At 42.0% G+C, this 20,029-nt stretch overlaps 1 protein-coding gene across 1 annotated transcript in view; it reads left to right on the forward strand.

The window, feature by feature from the left end:
* The window catches only part of FHIP1A (FHF complex subunit HOOK interacting protein 1A), a 100,363-nt gene extending 80,535 nt beyond the window's left edge, over positions 1–19,828 (forward strand). The window contains exons 13-15 of the mRNA XM_074905619.1: positions 3,758–3,936; positions 4,200–4,335; positions 8,414–19,828. Of these exons, the coding sequence (XP_074761720.1) occupies positions 3,758–3,936; positions 4,200–4,335; positions 8,414–8,664 (566 nt within the window). The 3' untranslated portion in view covers positions 8,665–19,828. The remainder of the gene's footprint in view (positions 1–3,757; positions 3,937–4,199; positions 4,336–8,413) is intronic.
* Positions 19,829–20,029: the final 201 nt, after the last annotated feature.

The raw sequence follows: 20,029 nt of genomic DNA on the forward strand, positions 1-20,029 counted from the left end.
TTATGTTGTTTGTATGTGAGAGCTCCCTCATTCTAGAGAAAGCTTTTGCAGTTGAAAGGGGATGGGAGTAACTGTTTTAATATGCAGAGTCCAGGTAAATAATTTCTTTTTCTGGTGGCTTTCATCTCTGACGCTATGGCTGTGGTATCCTGTTGCCATTTTTTTCCTCTCTGCTATTTGACGTTTTAGCACGAGGTGGCAGCACTGGTGCCATGTCTGTACGTGCCTGTCCACATGCTCTGTCCTGGCATCCTGTTCCTCCAATGTCAGGTCTGCCCTCTCGGTTGGTATGCTTTTCTGTCTGGTGCCAGGCAGCAATTTGAGCTTGGTCTCCGGAGACTCTCCAAGTCATTCAGGAATGACAGTGCTACCAGAAGTTAAAATAGGCTTTTGATCTGTATTTGTACAGCTCCTTGCACTGCGGGCTTCTGATCGTCAAGTAGGTAAACTAGATACCACAATAATGCAAATAATAAAAAAACTAATAATGTATCTAAGTTTCCTCATCCCCCCAAAAAACCAAAACACCCCACCTCTGTAAGATGGCTTCTTGTTCATTTGAAACAAGGGAGAAAACATTGTGTTCATTGAAATGCAGCCCTTTCTGGTCAGCTGCGGCTGACCGACATGCCTGGCACTGTTACTTAATTGAAAAATTCAGCCTGTTTTTCAATCAATATTCTACTTTTGCTGTAGTGGAAATTTCCTTATACCAGATGCTAATCACATTCAAACCTTTCTGTTTAACATTATCTGCTGTCAAATGAGGCTCAGAAATGTTGTCCTTGTCTTCCATTCTTCACTGAGTCCCTCCCTCCACTTCTTCCTCTCTGAAAAACTAACACCAAAACCAAGCCCCCTGACAACCCCACAAAAACCCCACAACCAAGCGAAACAAAAAAACCCCTGAATATGAAAAGCCTTCTCTTTGTTTCCCACCCACAACATGTTGTAGGCCGTTTACTTTGCTTGAATGGAGATCTTAGTGACTGCATGTAAGGAGGTGCTTATAATGATACCTCAGAAATGCTGAGATCAGAGTATCTTTCAAATACAATAATATACTTAATTTGGAGTGGTATATTATGTTTGTAGGGGTGTGTGATAAGGAGTTTTGGTTGCTATCACTGTTTTGGGATGCTGTCATGGGATGGGGCTTCTCTCAGCAGAATTGAATAACCAGACAGAGGTTCCTACACTCAGTGTGCTCTCTTCAGGCCTATGGATCTATGAAGAGAATGTCCTATTGGTGTCTGTGTCCTATTTAAAAGCATAAACACTATCATCCCTATTTTCCCCTGATCAAGAAAGAATGTGGTGTTCAGGAACAGGAATTTATGTTCTGCTTCCCCCCCGTCCCCAGTTAGTGCTTGACTTCATGACCACATAGAGATGCACAGTCAGGAAGGGAATAATATTTTGACTTTTCATCTGTTTACCCTGTTTCTTACAAGGCTTGCAAACTCTGTTTAGTTTCTCTGATTCTCATTCCAATGGTTTCTTGGAGGGAAAAAGTCACACTAACACTGAAAAATTTTTAAATATACATTGATAACCTCTCTTGCTGTGGAGTATAGCACTTGTTACAAGTATCTAGCTTCAGTTTTACCTACTCAGCTTTGAAGTCTGGCCTGGAGGAGAGAAATAGTGATATATCTCAACGCTTCCTGCCATCCCTTTTGATACAGTAGAGCTCCCACTTCACTGTGGTCCTCCAGAACTCTGTGAAAATGTCTCCATGAACGTGAGAGGGGAAGCAGTAGGTTATGTTGTAACAGGAGAAACTGTATCTTGACAAGTTACACACACACTATGGATTTTTAGCAGCTATGACAGAAAGAGATATTGAGGTGCTAGAGCAAGTGCAGAGGAGAGCAGTGAAGCTGGTGAAGGGCCTGGAGAACAGATCCTATGAGGAGTGATTGAAGGAGCTGGGACTGTTCAGTTTGAGGAAGAGAAGGCTGAGGGGAGACCTCATCACTCTCTACAGCTACCTGAAAGGACATTGTAGAGAGGTTGGTGCTGGTCTCTTCTCACAGGTGATTAGTGACAGAACAAGAGGGAATGGCTTTAAACTGCAACAGTGGAGGACACAATTTTTCACAGAAGGAGTGGTCAGACAGTGGAACATGCTGCCCAGGGAGGTGGTGGAGTCACCACCCCTGGATGTGTTTAAGGGTGGTTTAGATGAGATGCTGGGGGATATGGTGAGAGAACTTTGTAGAGCAGGGCTGAGATGATCCCAGGGGTCTTTTCCAACCTGAATGAGATTCTATGATTCTAAAAGGTTTTGGGGCTGCTCCATTGGGTACTCTGGCAGGGGGATTCCTGCAGAATGTGATACCAACTTTCACTCTGGTGGCTGCCATGGTGGTTGAAAGGTAGCAGCCACATAAAGCCTTGTCAACACTGGCCCTCCTACCTTTCCTCTTGTGAGGGGAGCTGTGCCAGCATTAGCCATGATAGATGAGTCTCGAGGGAGTGCTTGCTTTGTACTCACGGTTGCTATAAAACTTGATAGACTTCAACCTTTAGTGAAGCTCTGTGAGGTGAAGTGGCAGCGTAGGCACTTCTGATTTGATCCCTACCATTGTGCTGGCGCAGCATTGCTTTAGCCTCTGCTGTAGGCATACTAAACTGGGCGAAAGGATTCCCCAGTAGCTCAAACAGCAGCCATTTATTGGCTGAGGGGAGCTGGAATGGGGTTGGATTGTGGCCACCTGCTTGACCCTAGAAATGCCCGTGGCATGCATCTTGTGTAGGGGTCTGGGGTGAGGTATTCAGTGAGCAGTGCTGTAACTGCATTGCTCGGGGATTCTTCTCCGTGGTTTCCCTAGCTTTTACGCAACCAGAATAGTGTGGTGGGGCTGGGTGTCAGACAAGGGAAACTTCTAAGACTTTCCTTGTGGCTAGGTCACTTGTACAGACTGCTTCAAGCATCTCATCAGCTGTATGATCTAATGATATGTAGTATTTGGTTAAAGTCATACTCAGCCTTGCAAAGGTTTCTTAAGCTTGAGCACTAAGGGTTTATACTTTCATGGTAAGTGCTTCTGTATTTCAGTGGTTATCCTGCAGCATGAATACACAAACTAAAGCTATTATTTACTTTTGACATTTATATGATAAAGCCTACATCTACCAATAATTTTGCTTATAAATCTATTTTAATGTCTTCCCTGCTTTGTGTGACTGTTTGCAGTACTGAAAATGCCTTTTCCTGTGATATCACAGATCTTGGCTTTTGTTTAGAGAGTAGCATTTTCATATTTTCTTCAGAACACCACGGGTTTTCTGATATGACAAGAAAGCTAGCTATAATTTACTTTGCCTAGTCCTCATGTAGAAATAAGGCACAAGAGTAAGAAGGGCAGCTCCTGTCTGCATTGAAACTAGTGGTATCGTTCTGATTAACTTCAAGGTGAATAGAACAGTAGACCATAATGCACTAGGCTAAATCCTTACTGGCACATGTAAAGCAGAATAGTTATGCATGTTAAATATGCCATTAATGTAAACTGATTGGCTAGCTAGCGACAGTGCTTCTAATCACAACAGCTTTTAACAGTTCTGTTAAATCTATTTTGTCTGTTCAGATACAGTTTGGTTTTTTTCCCTGCTGGCTTTAATTAGCACGTGGGAAGTCTGATTTGGTTGGTTATGATGATCAAAATTACTTTTAAATGCCTGTTTCCTGGATCTGAGGATTTTTCTTCTGAGAAAACAAAAGCATTGGTTCCTCCTTCTTTTGTTGCAGGTCCTTTCATCAGTGTAGTGTTGTCGAAGCTGGAGAACATGCTGGAGAATTCCTTGCATGTAAATTTGCTGCTTATTGGGATTATTACTCAGCTGGCAAGTTATCCACAGCCTCTTCTTCGCTCCTTTCTGCTCAACACCAACATGGTGTTTCAGCCTAGTGTGCGGTCACTTTATCAGGTACTTGAGCACAAGCATTAGTCATGCCTGTTGGAACAGTTATTTTTGGTGTCTTGTTAACCTTACATTAGCTCTTTTCAGTTTTACCTGTTGCTTCCCACCTGTCGAGAGCCTCTCGTCTCGTTTAGGTGTTTTAATTACATTTGTGCAAAGAGCTGGAAATTCTGACCGTAACTTTTGTCATAACTCTATTTTAGAGTATTTGGTCTGGGGCTGCACTGGGAGCAAGGGAGGAAGAAGTAATTGTCATGTTGTTTTGGCAGGTGCTGGCATCTGTGAAAAACAAAATTGAACATTTTGCTTCCATTGAAAAAGACTTCCCAGGTCTTCTCCTGGAGGCCCAACAGTACTTGCTTTTTCGTGTGGACATGTCTGATGACGCAGAATTGCTAAACAAAGGTAAATGTTAACCACACTCGGATGAGTGCTGGGTGGAATGACTCACCAGTTACCTCTCTCCTTTTCTACAGAATGATTAAAAGTAGGTGTGGTGTGGTGTGAATATCATTAACCAGATGTACCTTTTTGACTTTAAACTGATGAAGATCAGTAAGCCACAGTATATGGATCTATTTGGATATTCTTTGCTCTCTAGAAGCTTTTATTTGCTACAGAAAATGTCTGTTTAAAGGAGTAATAAAATCAGCTCTTGGCTTGCTGTCAGTTTGGCCGTAAACAAACTTGCTTTCAAGGCATGAGGTGAGATGGCATATGTGCATGATTTCATTTTATTTTTAGCCTGACCTTCAGCTAGTCATTGGTTCTTTTTGATAGATGTTAGGGAGAATAGAAGTCCAGAATGAATTGGTTTCTGCAACAATTGAATAAGGCTTCGTATCATGGTTTGGGTTACTACTGAAGGAGATAGATTATTAGCCAGAAAACATTGAATGTGCTTTCTTGAATGGAAAACAAAACAAAACAAAAAAAGGGCCGAGTGGGTGTAAAAGCCAGAACACTTTGAGAGCAGTGGGAAGTTAAACAGGTATCCCAACAAGCCATCATTCTAGGGGGCTTCTGTAATACCTGCTGCTTCTCAAGCACAGTGGACGCTACACCTGTCTTCACAGTTACCAGTATTTACACTGCCATGGGGGAGGCCAATAAAAATAAGGAAAATGAAGAATCATCCTTTCTCACTAAGAACTTTCCAGACACGGCCAGGCAACTGGTAGAGTTGGGGCCCTGCCTTGAGAATGTGCTTGTTCTCAGATTGCTGCTAAGCAGGCAGTGTTGGGTGCAGGTTTCCCTTAAAAGCCAACTTCCCAAGTGATGGGAATGAGTCAGATTTGGTGAGAGCTGTGACTGCAGCGATTAAGAGCTGACTCAACAGGAGGGTTCCAGAGAGGCTGAATTTATGGCTGTGTGCTTACTCATCATTGAGAGTCATCAGTAATCACCCACTCTGCCTATACCTCTGTGAAGATGTTGATGCTTTTCTTGGATTTCCAGAGGTCTGGAAAGTGGGACTTTTAATGTGCCATTTTAATTGTATTTTCATTTTTCAAGCCTCTGAATAATAATTTACCTAGTTTCTAGTCAGCATAGTATGTGTTTCTAAGGTTTGCAGTACATCTAGTCTGTAAAACTATGATCTTGCTAAGGCTGCTTCTTGAAGAATTAGTCTGTGGAAGGTGCCTGCTGTAAAGGAGCTGTGTATTGCAAACATCAGTAGCATTTGGGGCTCTATATTCTGGTGCCATAGATTAGAAAGTCTTACAATTAGATGGTATTGTAGCTAGCATGTGGGAAATGAGGTTAGGAGGCAAGATTTAGAGTCTTTTTTTTCGGGTGCTGGCAATAAGAACATTTATATAAAGCATTCCCAATGGCATTTATTTATATTTCTTATCTTACGTCAGTTTTCTTCTGTGGCCTTCAGAATTTGCCAGGTTGACTCATGCTGGTCATTATTTAGGAATTTGAAACAAGGCTGCTTAGTCACTCTCTTGGTACATTTTCTTCTGTGTGGTGGCAACTCCTGCAAAGAAGGCAACTCTTGACAAATAGATGGAGAGTAAATAAATGTCTGGATAACTGCAAACTTGGTTTCCAACAAGACTGGTAATGCAAGTAATCGAACTGTAATTCTTGAGGCAAGTTGGCTCAGTAGTCCATCAACCCACCGTAATTCATTATATTGATTAAGAAGGGCAAGGTAGGAACTGCTACACTAATGGTAAATTACAAATAAAATAATATTAGGAACTCCTGTAGGATTTCTTTGCATTAGCTTGAATGCCACCCTTGAGTGTCATGTACATTTGCTGTTCTCTGAGGGCTTTTTCCCTAAAGGGAAATGGCAAATAACTCCAGAGTTTTCTCTACTGGTCTGAGTGTAACTGGCCTCCTATGGAATTCACATCTGAAAAACAGAAGCCAGGCTTAGTGGGGAACACAAATGTAAAATCAAACTATTCCAGAGCGTTTCCTTTCTCTTGACAGTGATGGTCTCTTGAAGATGTTCGAGCAGAAATGGGTGATTTGCTGTGTTCTGCTTGCAGTGTAGTACATGGTTTCCTTACACAGTAGCTTGGGTTCTGGTTAGATACGTAGAGCTGTCATCATGTAGATTTCATATGAAATGCTGCCCTTCCTTCAGTGCGTTGGTAGCAGTATCTCCGGAGTACTCATTTTCTCAGTTTCTCAATTGTATGAATCAGTATGCATCCTGACCCTAGAAAGAAGTGGACAATCCTTGTCAAAGAAAAAGATCTCAGGTCCTAACCAGCTTTCTGTGCTTTTCTCTCTCTTTTTTTTTTTTTTTTTTTTTTTTTAATTTTTTCAAGTAAGCAGTTAAATCTAAATCAAAATGATTTTTAGGGAAATATATAATTTTTGATGCTTTTTGAAGGGAAGAGGGTGGCTTTTTTTTAAAAAAAGCGCAAAGCTTTGACAATATACTAGCATTGTGGTTATATTGGTTAAATTATTTTTAAAACTATGAAACATTTTGACATTAGAAAATCTAATCAAAAAATATCTTCAAGGAAGCTTAAAACTATCTTTTCATTGTAATTCATAATTTGTTTCTTCTCCCAGAGTCAGAACTTTCCATAGAACTGAAATTCCTATACTGTCTCTAGTAGATAGAAATTTGTAGAATAACAGTATGAATGATTGATAAGTCTGGAGTTGGAAAGGTTTTTGAAACTCAAGAAAAGTACAACTCTAAGATGATTAAGGTCAAAATTTCTTTCGAGTATTTGGAAGTGTACAGTAATTCCACAGTGCTTTAGGAGAACTACAGGAAAGGAACAAAAGCACAGAGCAGTTGAGCAGAGGGACTGCCCTGCTGCATTGGGTGAGGCATTCACCTGTGGGTCCCCGTCTTAGCTACATGGAGAGGTTTCAGAAAAAGGGTGGTGTAACCTGAGACTGACTGAGAAGCAATAACATAAACTGCATGCACTTGAAGGGAAATGTCTTCTTCATGCAGCAATGTAGTGTTTGGCTTATCTGCAGTATGTGAGTTAACGTGACAGTCCTTTGGTTTTTTTTGTAATGATGCACAGCTCATGAGAACATCCACTTCTAAGTTAGACAAAATTTCACCCGTCTCTGCTTCTGGCATCAATGACATCTTGTGGCAGTGAGTTCTGAAGGTTAATTTTCCTTTGTAAAGTATTTATTTCCATCAGTGTTAAATTTTGTCACCTTTTTAGTTTCACTAAATTAATTATAATCTAATTAAAGTGCGCTTCTGCTTCAGGTTGAAACAAGGAGCAATTGATTGAAATTTAAGTGCTGCTGTCACTGTAATTCCATGCGTTCTGATGCCCGAGCCCTGATCCTCTGAACTCTTGTCAGCAGAGATCATATAGCAGGGCACACAGTGGTTTTCACTTGCTCTTTTTTTAATGTTTAGTCGCTTTACAGGGCGTTAAAGGTAAGTGTAGTCAGTAGGGCCTACAGCTGCAGAAAAATAAAATTTTCAAATGTTTTTTCCCTGAGTTTCTAGCTTGCTTCAGACTCCCATGGGGATGTGCTAACTCGGCCTCAAACCCATTTACACAATGATTCATGGGGAGAGAACAGAGAAAGAGAGAGAGAAGTAAAGTCCAAATGATACGTGATCTGGGGGAGGGCTAGAGCACAGTATCATTTAAATTGAGACATCCGTGCTGGGTCTAGATGGGTAGATATTATCTGCTATTTTATAAGGTAAATCCATATTACTGTTTCCCTTGACTCCTCTTCTGCCCACGTATTTCTCTCATCAGAGCTGGAACTGAATAATATATAACCTGGGGAAAGATAGCTAATAAAAAATGCAATAGAATCAGGCTAGAACTTTAAAGTGTTGGATTAGTGGAGTATCTCCCTGCATGGTCTGGGTACTGCAGACTACAGCTCTGAACACAATCCTTGTAAACTGGTTTTAGACACTGTACAAATACTGTGTGTGCTTAATATACTGAGTCTTTTTCTTTTTTTTTTTTTTTTTTCCTTTACTCTACTTTGTTCTTGGCTTTAGGTAATGTCCAGCACAGCAGCAACACAGGGAAAGGAAGGAACCTCTCTGAAGCTTACCCAGCTGTACTGCAGCCTTTCCTGGGACAAAAAGGAAAGAAAGGCCTGGCTCACCCCGGCCTTCCTGTGCACGTGAGGAATGCCGTACTCGCAGCTGCCCTTTTCCCGGAGTTCCTGAAGGAGCTGGCAGCTCTTGCCCAGGAACATTCCATTTTATGTTACAAAATACTGGGGGATTTTGAGGATTATTATTAGTAGGTTTTTTTAATGTGCTTTAAGAAAGCTTTTGGAGTTTAAACAGATTTTTAATGCAAAGCTGCTTACAAAAGAAGGTTGTACTTCAGTATCTCCTGAAAATACTTGATTTGAAGGGGGAAGGAGGAGGCAAAACGTTATTTGATATTACCTTTTATTAGGCCTTATAATTTCCCTCTGTGCTGCATAACTTATTTGAGAGATTTCCGATACTGCTCTTACTGCAGCTTCCTACTTCACCTCCTCCTCTTTACACAGCTACCTTACTTTAGTGTTGCTGATTTCCTGTTGAATTTCTGCAATAGACACTTGTAGGTTGGCTAAGAGAGGCAAACTTCTTAACTTTTTCTGTTCCAGAAATACTCTTCTGGATAACTTGCTAGAAGACAGTTTGTTTGGAAAAAAGTTGCCCCATGGGGACAGTTCAGGGTATAAAAATACATGCAAAATCGCACAAAACCCCTTTATGTGAAGGGTTGTGCTTCTTCATGTCTTTGTCCTCTTCCACCCTTCCGTTCCTTTTCCTTCAAATGGGGTTCTTACCAACCCACATCTGAACACTCTTTTTAACTAGCAGCTCAGGTTTTTTGAATTCAAGTGATCTTATGTGTATTAAACCCATGACTAGCTGAAAGCAGGTGCTGGACCCTACACATACCATATTGCCTTATGTTGCAGGCAGATCTGCAGCTATCAGCTGTTGGTCTTTGAAGTCAAATGAACTGTGTAAGTGGATGTGGATTGCAGACTGCCTGGAATTTTCCTTGCAGTTTCTCAGCATTCTTTGACAACTACTGCACTGCTACCTAAACTCTCAAGCATGCCTTATTTAGTAAGATTTGCACAAAGTACAAAAGAAGATGTTTCTATGCAAGCTGTAGTTAGTATGTAGTTTGTTTTTATGCTTATTAAAATAAGCTAAAGAAAGGTATTCAATATCTTTCAGTAGTATTAAAAGGACAGCAGGCTGGTTTTGTCTTATTGTTTGGGTTTTTTTTTAATGAAAAGGTTGGCTTGCTCTTGAAAACTTTTATTGTTAATATTTTCGGTTAAGGGAAAGTTAAATACTATTTGTTTACTTTTAATTTAGGTGTTGACTTTTCCTAAAATTGCACTTTTGGAATGGGGAGGGGAGGACCAGGCTATTCACCAGCTGTAGGAAAGGAAGGAGTAACAGGGAAAGCTGTCTGCTGGTGACTAACTGCTTGAGAAAATTCTCTTCTGTGAGTAATGGGCTTCATTAGAAGAACCCCAACATGATGAATTGGTGCATCACCACTGCATTTCATCTTATCTTAGTAGCATAATTGTGCTTCCAGTGTGCTGTAGTTGGCTACATGAAGAGGGGCTTAGTTCAAGAAAGCCTTAAATCCCTTTGTCCAAGAAAGACACTAACAGTGACTCCAGGAAATCTGAAGAAACGGAAATCAGAAAGAACACTTGCATACATTAGTTCTCCTGCTTGTTGCAGTTCCATAATGTGGGATGCTCCAGTTAATCGCATCCTGATTTTGAAACACGCTTTCTCAGAGATTGCAAGGGAAAAAGAACACTTGAAAAACAAACCCCAAATATACTCCAAAAGAGTCTAATTAATTATGTGTCAAATTCCTGTGGAATTTGCAGTGCAATTTAAGCTCCTAAATCCTTCCAATTTCTGAAAAGTTGTACCTTTAATCTACAAGATGTGAGATGCATTCATTGTGTCAGAGTGCTGTAGGCTATTCCAAGGGGAAAAAAAATCCCAAAGTGTACCTCCTAACAAATCATCTCAAGAACTTCTCTGGGTCTGTCTTCACTTGTTTGCTGTAGTGTTCACTTCCACGATAGCTGGGAGTCATGTTGCTTCTGAGTTGACTCTTGTTTGCTTTCACTTCTAACTTGTTTATTCTTTTAGGCACCATTGCATCACCATCCTGTAAATCACCTACTGACCTCCCCATGGCCCTTCTTCACCTCACACACTTCCTTGGAAGCTGAAGCCAAGGCTGTGGGTTTTTTTCTTAAATCTTACTTATCCAGGTTTGAGAGATCTTCCTTTTTCTTTTTTCCACTGCACTGTTGTTGTACATGGGTGATGAGCAAATTAAGATTTTTATTTTTTAAAAAACAAACAAAAAAACAACCACCTTGTCCTAGGACTTAGTGGGTTCTTTCCTCACTCCCCCACTCCTACTCACACTGTTACCAGTAGTGCTGTCTTTCATGCTGTACTCGTAGGCCTGGCCTGAAGAGGTTCAATAGTGGAGTGTGTGTGTGTGTGTAAAGTGTTTTAGCACTGTGAGTGCAGGGTCAGTGCTTGCTCTGCTTCTCACCTCTTCTGGTAGGAACTTTGTGAGCAAAAGAAAAAGTACCAAATCAGTGTGATCAGCTAACTTCTAGTGGTTCAGAAACAAGTGCTAAATTGCAGAAGTGATCCGATTCTTTTTCTGAAGGACTTTGTATTTAAAAAGGAATGAAAAATAATTATTTTTTTAAAATAAAGAATTCTGTAGACCAGTGTGCAAGGCAGTAAGGTTACTACGTGAACACTCCCATTCCATGTTTTTATTCTAAAATAATGATCTTTATTTGCTGGATAGAAAGGATTTCTTTTGAGATTGTGCATTTGTTGAAAACAAATTGAAAATTAACAAAGTCATGGCACTTTCATCTCAGCAGGCCTATTAATCTACACAGGGATTTTAAAATGTGGACTGTTCAAAAAGTATCTGTAAATCTGAGGAAGGGGAGGGATTTATCTCATAAGCTGTAGTAGAGCTTATGCTCTACATCCAGTAGGATAAATTCAGCCTTTGAAATGTGGAGTCACGTGGAAGGCTTCTTGCTGAAAGGTCAGAACTGTGTCTGTGCGCAGTGTGCCCTTGTAAATGGGAAATCTGTCTGCCAGCTTCCCAAAAGGAAGAGGTGGATGAGTGCAGTGACCCTGGCTCAGGACTGTAAAAATGGCGATCATACGTGTCACTTTATGTTACTTGGTTCCTGAGCAGGATCAGACTTGCAGCTATGTCTTAGTTGTGATAGTAGCACAATGTCCAGCACCTAACAACAACAAAAAAATATTGGCAGGAATTGTATCTCCCTGTCTTGAAAATGCAGAACCTGTGATTTAGCTTGAAAATCTTGATCTTTTGAGATTAATCACCTCTGTGTGCATAAGTTCTTCAGCCAAATGCTTCTTTAATTAAGCTTCTTCCCTCCAGTTAGATAATGTGTTATCTCTCACCAATGATACATCTTTTACCAAAACCCCCCAGATGGCTGTAGTCCAAGCTGTGGTGCAGCTGGTAGGCCCCGGAGAACACGGTGTTATGCTGCCCTTTCCAAGAGTAAGGAAGTGGTCTGGGTTTCCCCACACTTGTGGGTGTGGGTGTGTGACTAGAGCTTGTCCCCTCTTTGGTGCATTGTCTCAGCATCAGTCAAGAATGAAATGTCCTGGGGTTTGCAGATCTATTCCAAAACCTGCAGGTGGTGGCTCAGTGATACCAAAGTTAATTTCCAGTCTCCTGCTAGATTTTTCAAACTGTGAATGCCACGCTTCCAATGATGTAGCCTTTGTGTGTGTTTTTAAGCTGTTCTGCTGTAGCAAGGAATCTTTCTGGCAATTTCAACCTGCTATTTTTTTGTTTGTTTGTTTGCAACATACCTATAGAGTGAACACTTTGTCTTAAAACAGTTGTAGTCATTCTTTTTTACCTTTGACCATTTTTGAATACCCTGTGGGTTAGTCTCAGCATGTGCACACACATGGTTTGTATTAATTGGGCTCACGCACTTGGTAACTTTCATTCAAAACAGCATCATTCTTTGCACATGCTGGTCTTTGAACATGTACGGTCGGTTGCAATTCATGTGCTGTGTGGTTGTTGGCCCCACTTCCTGCTTCTTTATTATTGTATTCTAGGCATTTTTCTTAAATGTTATCTTTTTTGTGTGTAGCCTAAAGAAAAATACAGGATTTCAAATGAGATCAAGTTGTTGGTGTTGCAGTTTTAGATGTGAAGGATGCTCTGCCACCTTTACCCTGGTAACTTCTGACCTTGGTTTGGAAGAACAGAAATGAGAGCTGCTGTTCTCAGCTGTATTCCATGGAGGTGAGAAGATTCCCAGGAGCTGGTATAGGCTGTGCCTCCCACTGGCACACCCAGATCCATCTTTCAGAGCATTCAGTTCATAAAGCGCTTATTTCCTCTTTCATTTGGGTTTGTCACTTTGTAAAAAGTCTGATGAATTCAGCGGTGTTGTGCTGCTGTACCTGCTTATTGCATTTGCCTTTTGCGGTTTAAAAATTTCCTAGAATGGGAGAAAAATTTCCTTGGTAAATTTCCTAGAATGGGAGAAAACATGGGGTGTGACTGGGATGAACCTCGGACATGGGCAGGGGCCATGCTCTGGGATGGGAACAGGACTGGAGAGACAGCCTGAACAGCGTTTCTGCCACCAGCACCATTCTAATTGCTCTTTGGCCTGGGCACAACGCCTAAGTGGTCTGTTCACTCCTTCAGAGAAAAACATTTGCAAACAAACTTACTGCATCCCGCAGAGTCCAAGGGCTTGAGTTCAAGAGGTTAAGTTCTATTTACCAAGAGAAGTACGCTGTCTAGCACAGAGTGTACACATTCGCTACCCTTTTGTGCACTCTGTTCATGCCTCACAGAAGGATTCGTGCTTCAGGAATGTTTTTTTAGCTCCTCTAAGAAGCTCTAAGATCTTAGAGTTGGGAAGAAAAGGATGGGAGTGGTGTGATTTAGTGCAGTTAAATTATGTCATTATGTCATTTGAATTTGCAGCGACAGCTTCTGTTTGAGGGCAGCTTGATTTAATAAGCAATTTACTGTGCTGTATTTACTGAAATTGCTATGTCATGCCTGCAGTTTTTACAACGGCTCCTATTACATTTTTAACATTTAAACTGCATCTGCGGTTATGAGTAGAATCCTGGGATTTCCCTCTTTCTTTTCCTTTAGCGTGGATAGCTCTGGCACAGTACAGTAACGTTGCTGTATCCAGATCCGATTTAGATAATTACGGTATGTTCTTCCTTGCACCTTTTGAGTATTATCAGCAGAAACGGAGGGTACGTGACACTCGGGCTCCTTAAGTTAATGAGCAAACCAAAGGTAAAACACCGCAGATTAGCAGGGAGCACCTGCCCCTGTGAAATTCAGACAGAATTTACATTTGTGTTGCTCTGATTTACCGGGGACCAGAAAGAGAAAGCTCAGAGCAAACCTGAAAAATTGACAGTGTCTTATGGTAACTACTCAAGTGGATAGCACTGATATGTTTTGGGCCAGAATTGTGGGAAGGGAGGTAAAATTGCTCCTTGTTAAGGTGGTGTCAGACTTGCATTAAATAGGTATTCAGATATGACGGCAGTGCCAGCTGTCCGACCGCAGGCAGCCACAGAATGCAATGCTATTTCAGTGACTTCGTTGTCAGTGAAATCTCAGCTCTGACTAAATGTACTTTTTTAGGGGCCCCCAGCTTTTCTAAATACGTTGTGGCCCAGCATCAATGTACTTAATTTGTTATATGCCCAGTTGGAAGCCTTTTATTTATGAATAGGAGCATTACTTGGATTCGCAAATATGTAGGTACTTAAAGTGGCGTTTTGTTGCTGACTGTGCAAATCTTCTTTTTGTTCATTGATTATAATGGTTCTTGTGTGGCAGCTGGATTAAATTAAGACTGAAGTCTCTGGGCTAAAAGCCCTGATGGAACTTTTGTGCAAAGGCTGCATTTCTCAACTAGATAACTTTCTTTGGTGCTTCAGCAGACTGCCCATGTACCTATTGTGGACTAAATACCTGCAAACTCACATTTCTGATGAAGCCAATTCCACGGCAGCTGTATTTTATTGCAGTCTACTTGAAAAATAACCAGCTTGGATTTAAACCAAAAAATAACATGGATGAGTCAAATCCAAGACAGCTAAACCGTGTCTAGCTTAGTGCTGCTGTGTCAGTTTGGCCAGAGCTTGGACAAAATGCCATCTTGTCCTCAAAAGGAGAGGGAGCAGCTGTGGGTCTCGACATCCCTTGCTGCATCTTGGGCCGAGGACTTGTGTCTCTTGAGGTCTCTACCACATGCAGCTTGGTGTTGGAAACTGACCAGCATCTATCGTAAAACACCAGAGTTGTAACATCAGTTTTTGAGCTTCAGTGTGAAAATCCTCTCAGCCTCTTAGACTGGTCTGAAAATGTGGCTTCTCAAGCTTTAGGAATGAGAAGGTAAAATATAACTTACTGATGGTTATGCCTGCTTAGTGGGTGTAAATGCTTTAGATAATTAAAGCTGTGGCTGATGTGACCATGTATCAGGAGAACTTTTGCTTTGTGCTTACACAAAATGCCTGTGTGTGGAGGGAGCATTCCCTTCAGTGAAACAGTTGGCCTTGAGTGTGCTCTTGTTAGGATTAGCTCATGGTAGTACCACCTCTGCAGCTTTAAATAGTGAACCCAGCTCTAGGCTTTTCTCCAAAGGCTGTGATGACAAGGCAGTGGATGTGGCATGAAATAATTGGCTGCCTGTCTATGTGTTGGGGTGACACGGGGTCTGGCATAGCTGTCACCAGTCTTTTTTGGGGGAAGAGCCAGCAGGTGAGATGGAGTTATTTGCAGGGTCACGAGTTGGACCTCACACACAGATAAAGGGGATGAACAGCAAAGGTCAGGATCCCTCCCCGTCTCTAGGTACAGCCAGTCAGCAAATTCTGCAGAAAACTGTGAAATGCCTGTATACCCTGTGGGAGATCTTAATGGTCTGGGGCTAGGATAGTCCTAGAGGGAAGACTCAGTTAGTACTTGTTAGGACCATGCCCAGCTGCATTGCTCACTAAACTCTACCTTCTTTTGCATCTTTGTTGCATCATGGCAGCACCCGAGCATTTCTGTAGGTTTGCTTTATTGCAGTTAAAATTCAGGCTGCACAGCCAGATGTGGGGTGTGTTTTGGGGCACAGGCAGAAGCATTCCTGGTGGTTTTGTGTTCCCGCAGTAGTCATCCCTAATTGCGGATCTGGCTTGGCCCAGGGGCTCTTCTAGGAGGAGTTTAAATTTGCCATTGCCATGGGCAGAAAAAGGTGCAGCAAATTACAGGTCATGACAATTTAGGATTTAGTATTTTGTTGCCTTCCTTACACTGTTTAGCAATAGAATTCTCTTTCTGTATATCACCTGAAAGACTGCAGCTTCTGAGGGGACAGGGACGGCTTGTACTCAACAGCCAACCCAGTGCAGGTAAGCTTCTAAGCATTTGTGTCAATAAATCTTGACCTCCTGTCTGCTGTAACTTGGTTTTATATGGCCATTACTTGAAGCAGAATCCAATGAACTTTGGAGTATTTGTAAACAGCAGTGCAAGGAAGATACAGGCAACAAGGGCAAAAAGCCTAGTAGCATGCTATTCCATCTTTTCCCTCACACAGTTTGATAAGAGAGAGTTGAGTGAAAACCCAATTTGTTTTTCTTTATGTGAAAAAAACACTCTACATTTTGAGCATACACACGAGACCATAAATCACTGTGAAGGTGCTGCTGAGGTCAGTGGTTGTGAAAGTGTGTAGGTAGAGGGGTGCTCAGAACAGAAATGAGAACATTACAGTATGCTGACACGACGCCACAGAAGTGGAGTGGAAAGGGGCTGCAGTGGAATTGCAGTGTGAATACTCGAGCTGTAAATTTTTTAGTTAAGGTTCCTATCATATGCTTCTATATTTAACACAGTTAAAATTAAACTCTGCAGCCAAGGCTGAGCGCTAGAAATTCTTTCTTCATTACTTCAGCATTGCCAGCATCTCTTCAGACAACTTTCTTCTCTTCTGCAGCCTCAGATATGGGATACTTCAGCTCTACAGGATAGTGAGTATCATCTCTCCACCCTCAGAAGTGACCTCCTAAAGGACTTCAGCAATGAGTAGATGAGACTGTTGTGACAGGGTCTGGTGTCAGCTTTTAATTTGTGAGCATTTTCCTTGGCCCTCTCTTTGTGGACGGTTACTGCTGAAAATCTGCATGAAACTGTCCTTAATTCACCCCACCTAATGCTGTTGCACAGATGGCATCTGCAATCAGTAGATCAGGGAGCACTGTTGTAGCTAAATATGACTTGCAAGTTGGGGTCAAAGCCTCAGTCTTAATTCTTCAGTTCCTAGCCTCAATACAACCACACTTAAAACAGCCTCCTGGTCTGCAGAATGTTCTGACATGGAAGACTACATAGGCTCTGCCTTTTACCTTGCAGACCCACTGGTGCTTTTTTTTTTAAAAAAAATTTGTCTTTACAATAGCAGATACTAAATTTCTTGAGACTGCAGCTTCTGTCTTACAGTTGCATCCGTCTTCCTTGCTCCATCAACTACTATGCAAAAATAAACCAAAGCTGTTTTGCACAGTACAGAGGTCACTTACAGAGTATTTGGACTTTTCCTTTAGCTCCATATAGGACACAGAGGAAGGTGGTGGTTCTGTTTTGGCTGCTCTGTCAAGCCCTTGGCAGGCCAAAAAGGATCTGGTCATTTGGTTGTATTGGTTTGATCAAAATGGTGGAAGGTGATCGATGAGCCCCTTAACGCAGGCTGCCGTGGCGGGAGTAGCATTTGCTGTCCTGCCAAGCCATCTCAGCGCTGCCAACCAGGTCCTAGCACAGGTCCTGGCACTGCCAGCTGCCACTGCTTTGAAGTTGGTAGCTGATATCTCCACAAATGTTAAAAAGATTCATCATCTTGATCTCATTTTGACTCAAACCACTTTTCTTCTAACAGAAAGAAATTTACATTTTATGTGCATCTGCAAAAGGTTTTAAAAATTTTAAAGTGACTGTTTCATAATACACTGCAAAATTATAGACTATAGCTGCTCTTTCCCTTCCCTTCCCTGGAAGGGAAAGAATATTACAATTACTCCTTTTTAATCTTTCTTGTTATCCATTATGCCTGGCAGGTGGAGGTGAAAATAGATTGATATTTATGGTAGATCATGGAATAGTGAGGGTTGGAAGGGACCTTAAAGATCATCTAGTCCCAACCCCCCTGCCATGGGCAGGGACACCTTCCACTAGCCCAGGCTGCTCAAAGCCCCGTCCAACCTGGCCTTGAACACTGCCAGGGAGGGGGCAGCCACAGCTGCTCTGGGCAACCTGTGCCAGTGCCTCACCACCCTCACAGTGAAGGATTTCTTCCTTACATCTAATCTAAATCTACCCTATTTCAGTTTAAAACCATTACCCCTCATCCTATCTCTACAGTCCCTTCCAGAGAGTCCCTCCCCATCTTTCTTATAAGCCCCCTTTAAATACTGGAAGGCCACTATAAGGTCTCCCTGGAGCCTTCTCTTCTCCAGGCTGAACAACCCCAACTCTCTCAGCCTGTCCTCGCAGGGGAGGTGCTCCAGCCCCCTGATCATCTTCATGGCCTCCTCTGGGGTTCACGTCCTTTCTATGCTGGGGCCCCAAAGCTGGACACAGTATTCTAGTGGGGTCTCAGAAGAGCAGACAGGGAGAATCCCCTCCCTCTTCCTGCTGGCCACACTTCTCTGGATGCAGCTGAGGATGCGATTGGCTTTCTGGGCTGTGAGTGCACATTGCTGGCTCATAGTCAGTTTTCCATCCACTAATACCCCCAAGTCTTTCTCACAGGGCTGCTCTCAATCCACTCATCTCCCAGCCTGTATTTGTGCTTGGGATTGCCCTGACCCGTGTGCAGGACCTTGCACTTGGCCTTGTTGACCTTCATGATGTTCATGGTCCCACCTCTCAATCCTGTCCAGGTCCCTGTGGATGGCACATCCCTTACATCCAGTGTGTTGACTGCACCACACAGCTTGGTGTCACTGGCAAACTTGCTGAGGGTGCACTCGATCCCACTGTCCATGTCACTGACAAAGATGTTAAACAGCATCTGTCCCAACACCGATCCCTGAGGAACACACTTGTCACTGCTTTACAGTTGGACATTGAGCCGTTGACTGCAACGTTTTGAGTGCAACCATCCAGCCAATTCCTTATCCACTCAGTGATCCATCCATCACATCCATGTCTCTCTGCTTGAGAGACAAGGATGTTGTGCAGGACAGTGTCTGATGCTTTGCACAAGTTCAGGTAGATGATGTTAGTTGCTCTTCCAGTAGCCATTTAAAGATCTAATGCTGTACTTGTATAGATTCTACTCATAGAGAACTTGGTTTATGATTTTTAACAGATTTTTGTACCATATTAGCAAAGTGTAATTACATGGGAAAAGCATGGCTAAGAAGTAGCCATTAAAAAAACATTTCTCAGCAGTAGCCATGCTACAGTAGTGGAGATCCTTCTTTTAAATATACCTTAATTATTACTCTTCCAAATACATCATTTTGCTTTCTCTTTCTTAAGAGGCACCCACTGCAGCAGCAGGGAAGTGCAGCACACCAGCATCAAGCTGTGCAACAAAAAACACTGACCTTTTGGAAGCACCTTTTGGAGCAATTGTGTTTTACTAAACTGAGGAAGTACTTTTAAATTAAGATTCAAGATTTCATGCAGAAGCCCTTGTGCCTTCTCATTTCTTGCTGCCATGGCAAGAGTTGAACAGAATCCAAAATTTAAAGTTTGCTGTATAATCTAAACCTCTATTGTCTGAACACTTACCCACACACTTTAAGTAAAAATGGTACTTTTTGCTTATGATGTGAAAAGTGATAGTAAAAGCCTTTGTGTGAAGTCAGGTGACATGAAAATCTAGGGTGGTTGGAGGTTTAGGTTTGGGGTTTTTTGATGGGTCACAGTTTTTGATTGCAACCACATTACTGCTTTTTGTCAGCTGTATGACTTTCGAAGTGTAAAGTTATTTTTATGTGAATAATGGGTATACATTTTATTCATTAAATGCATTTGAAAACCAGGGTTTTTTTTTCCTTCTAATTAAGAGTTCACACTTGAACTGGGAGCCAGTCTGTACGGAAACGTCCTCCTTGAGACATACATTAGCACTACTTTTCACTGCCCTCAACCTCATTTGAGCTGGTGTCGCAAGCACCACATTTGCAAAAGGTGACTGAAGTCCCAGGGCCACAGCTGCCGTGCCTGTGACAATGTCTGCCCTGCAGGCACATCCTAAAGAACAATTCTGAAGTAGCATCTCCAAGGTCTGAGATAAATGTGATCTTTAAAATGTACGGCTTAGCAACCTCCAGAAGGGATTTAAGAACTTCAAACCCCTGGTACTAAATGGGATTTCTTTCCCTAATAAATGTAAGTGTGATAGGCTGCCTCAGGTTGCGTTTCCTCTTAATGGTTTGATCAGCTAAAGTGGGTTGGGACTGGGAAGTTAACCCTGGATTTCAGGGGGTAGTTAAAGCTGGAGACAAAAAATGGAAGGTATAAAAAAA

Source organism: Athene noctua, chromosome 4 (assembly GCF_965140245.1).
Source record: "Athene noctua chromosome 4, bAthNoc1.hap1.1, whole genome shotgun sequence".
In the NCBI taxonomy this organism is placed as follows: Eukaryota; Metazoa; Chordata; class Aves; order Strigiformes; family Strigidae; genus Athene; species Athene noctua.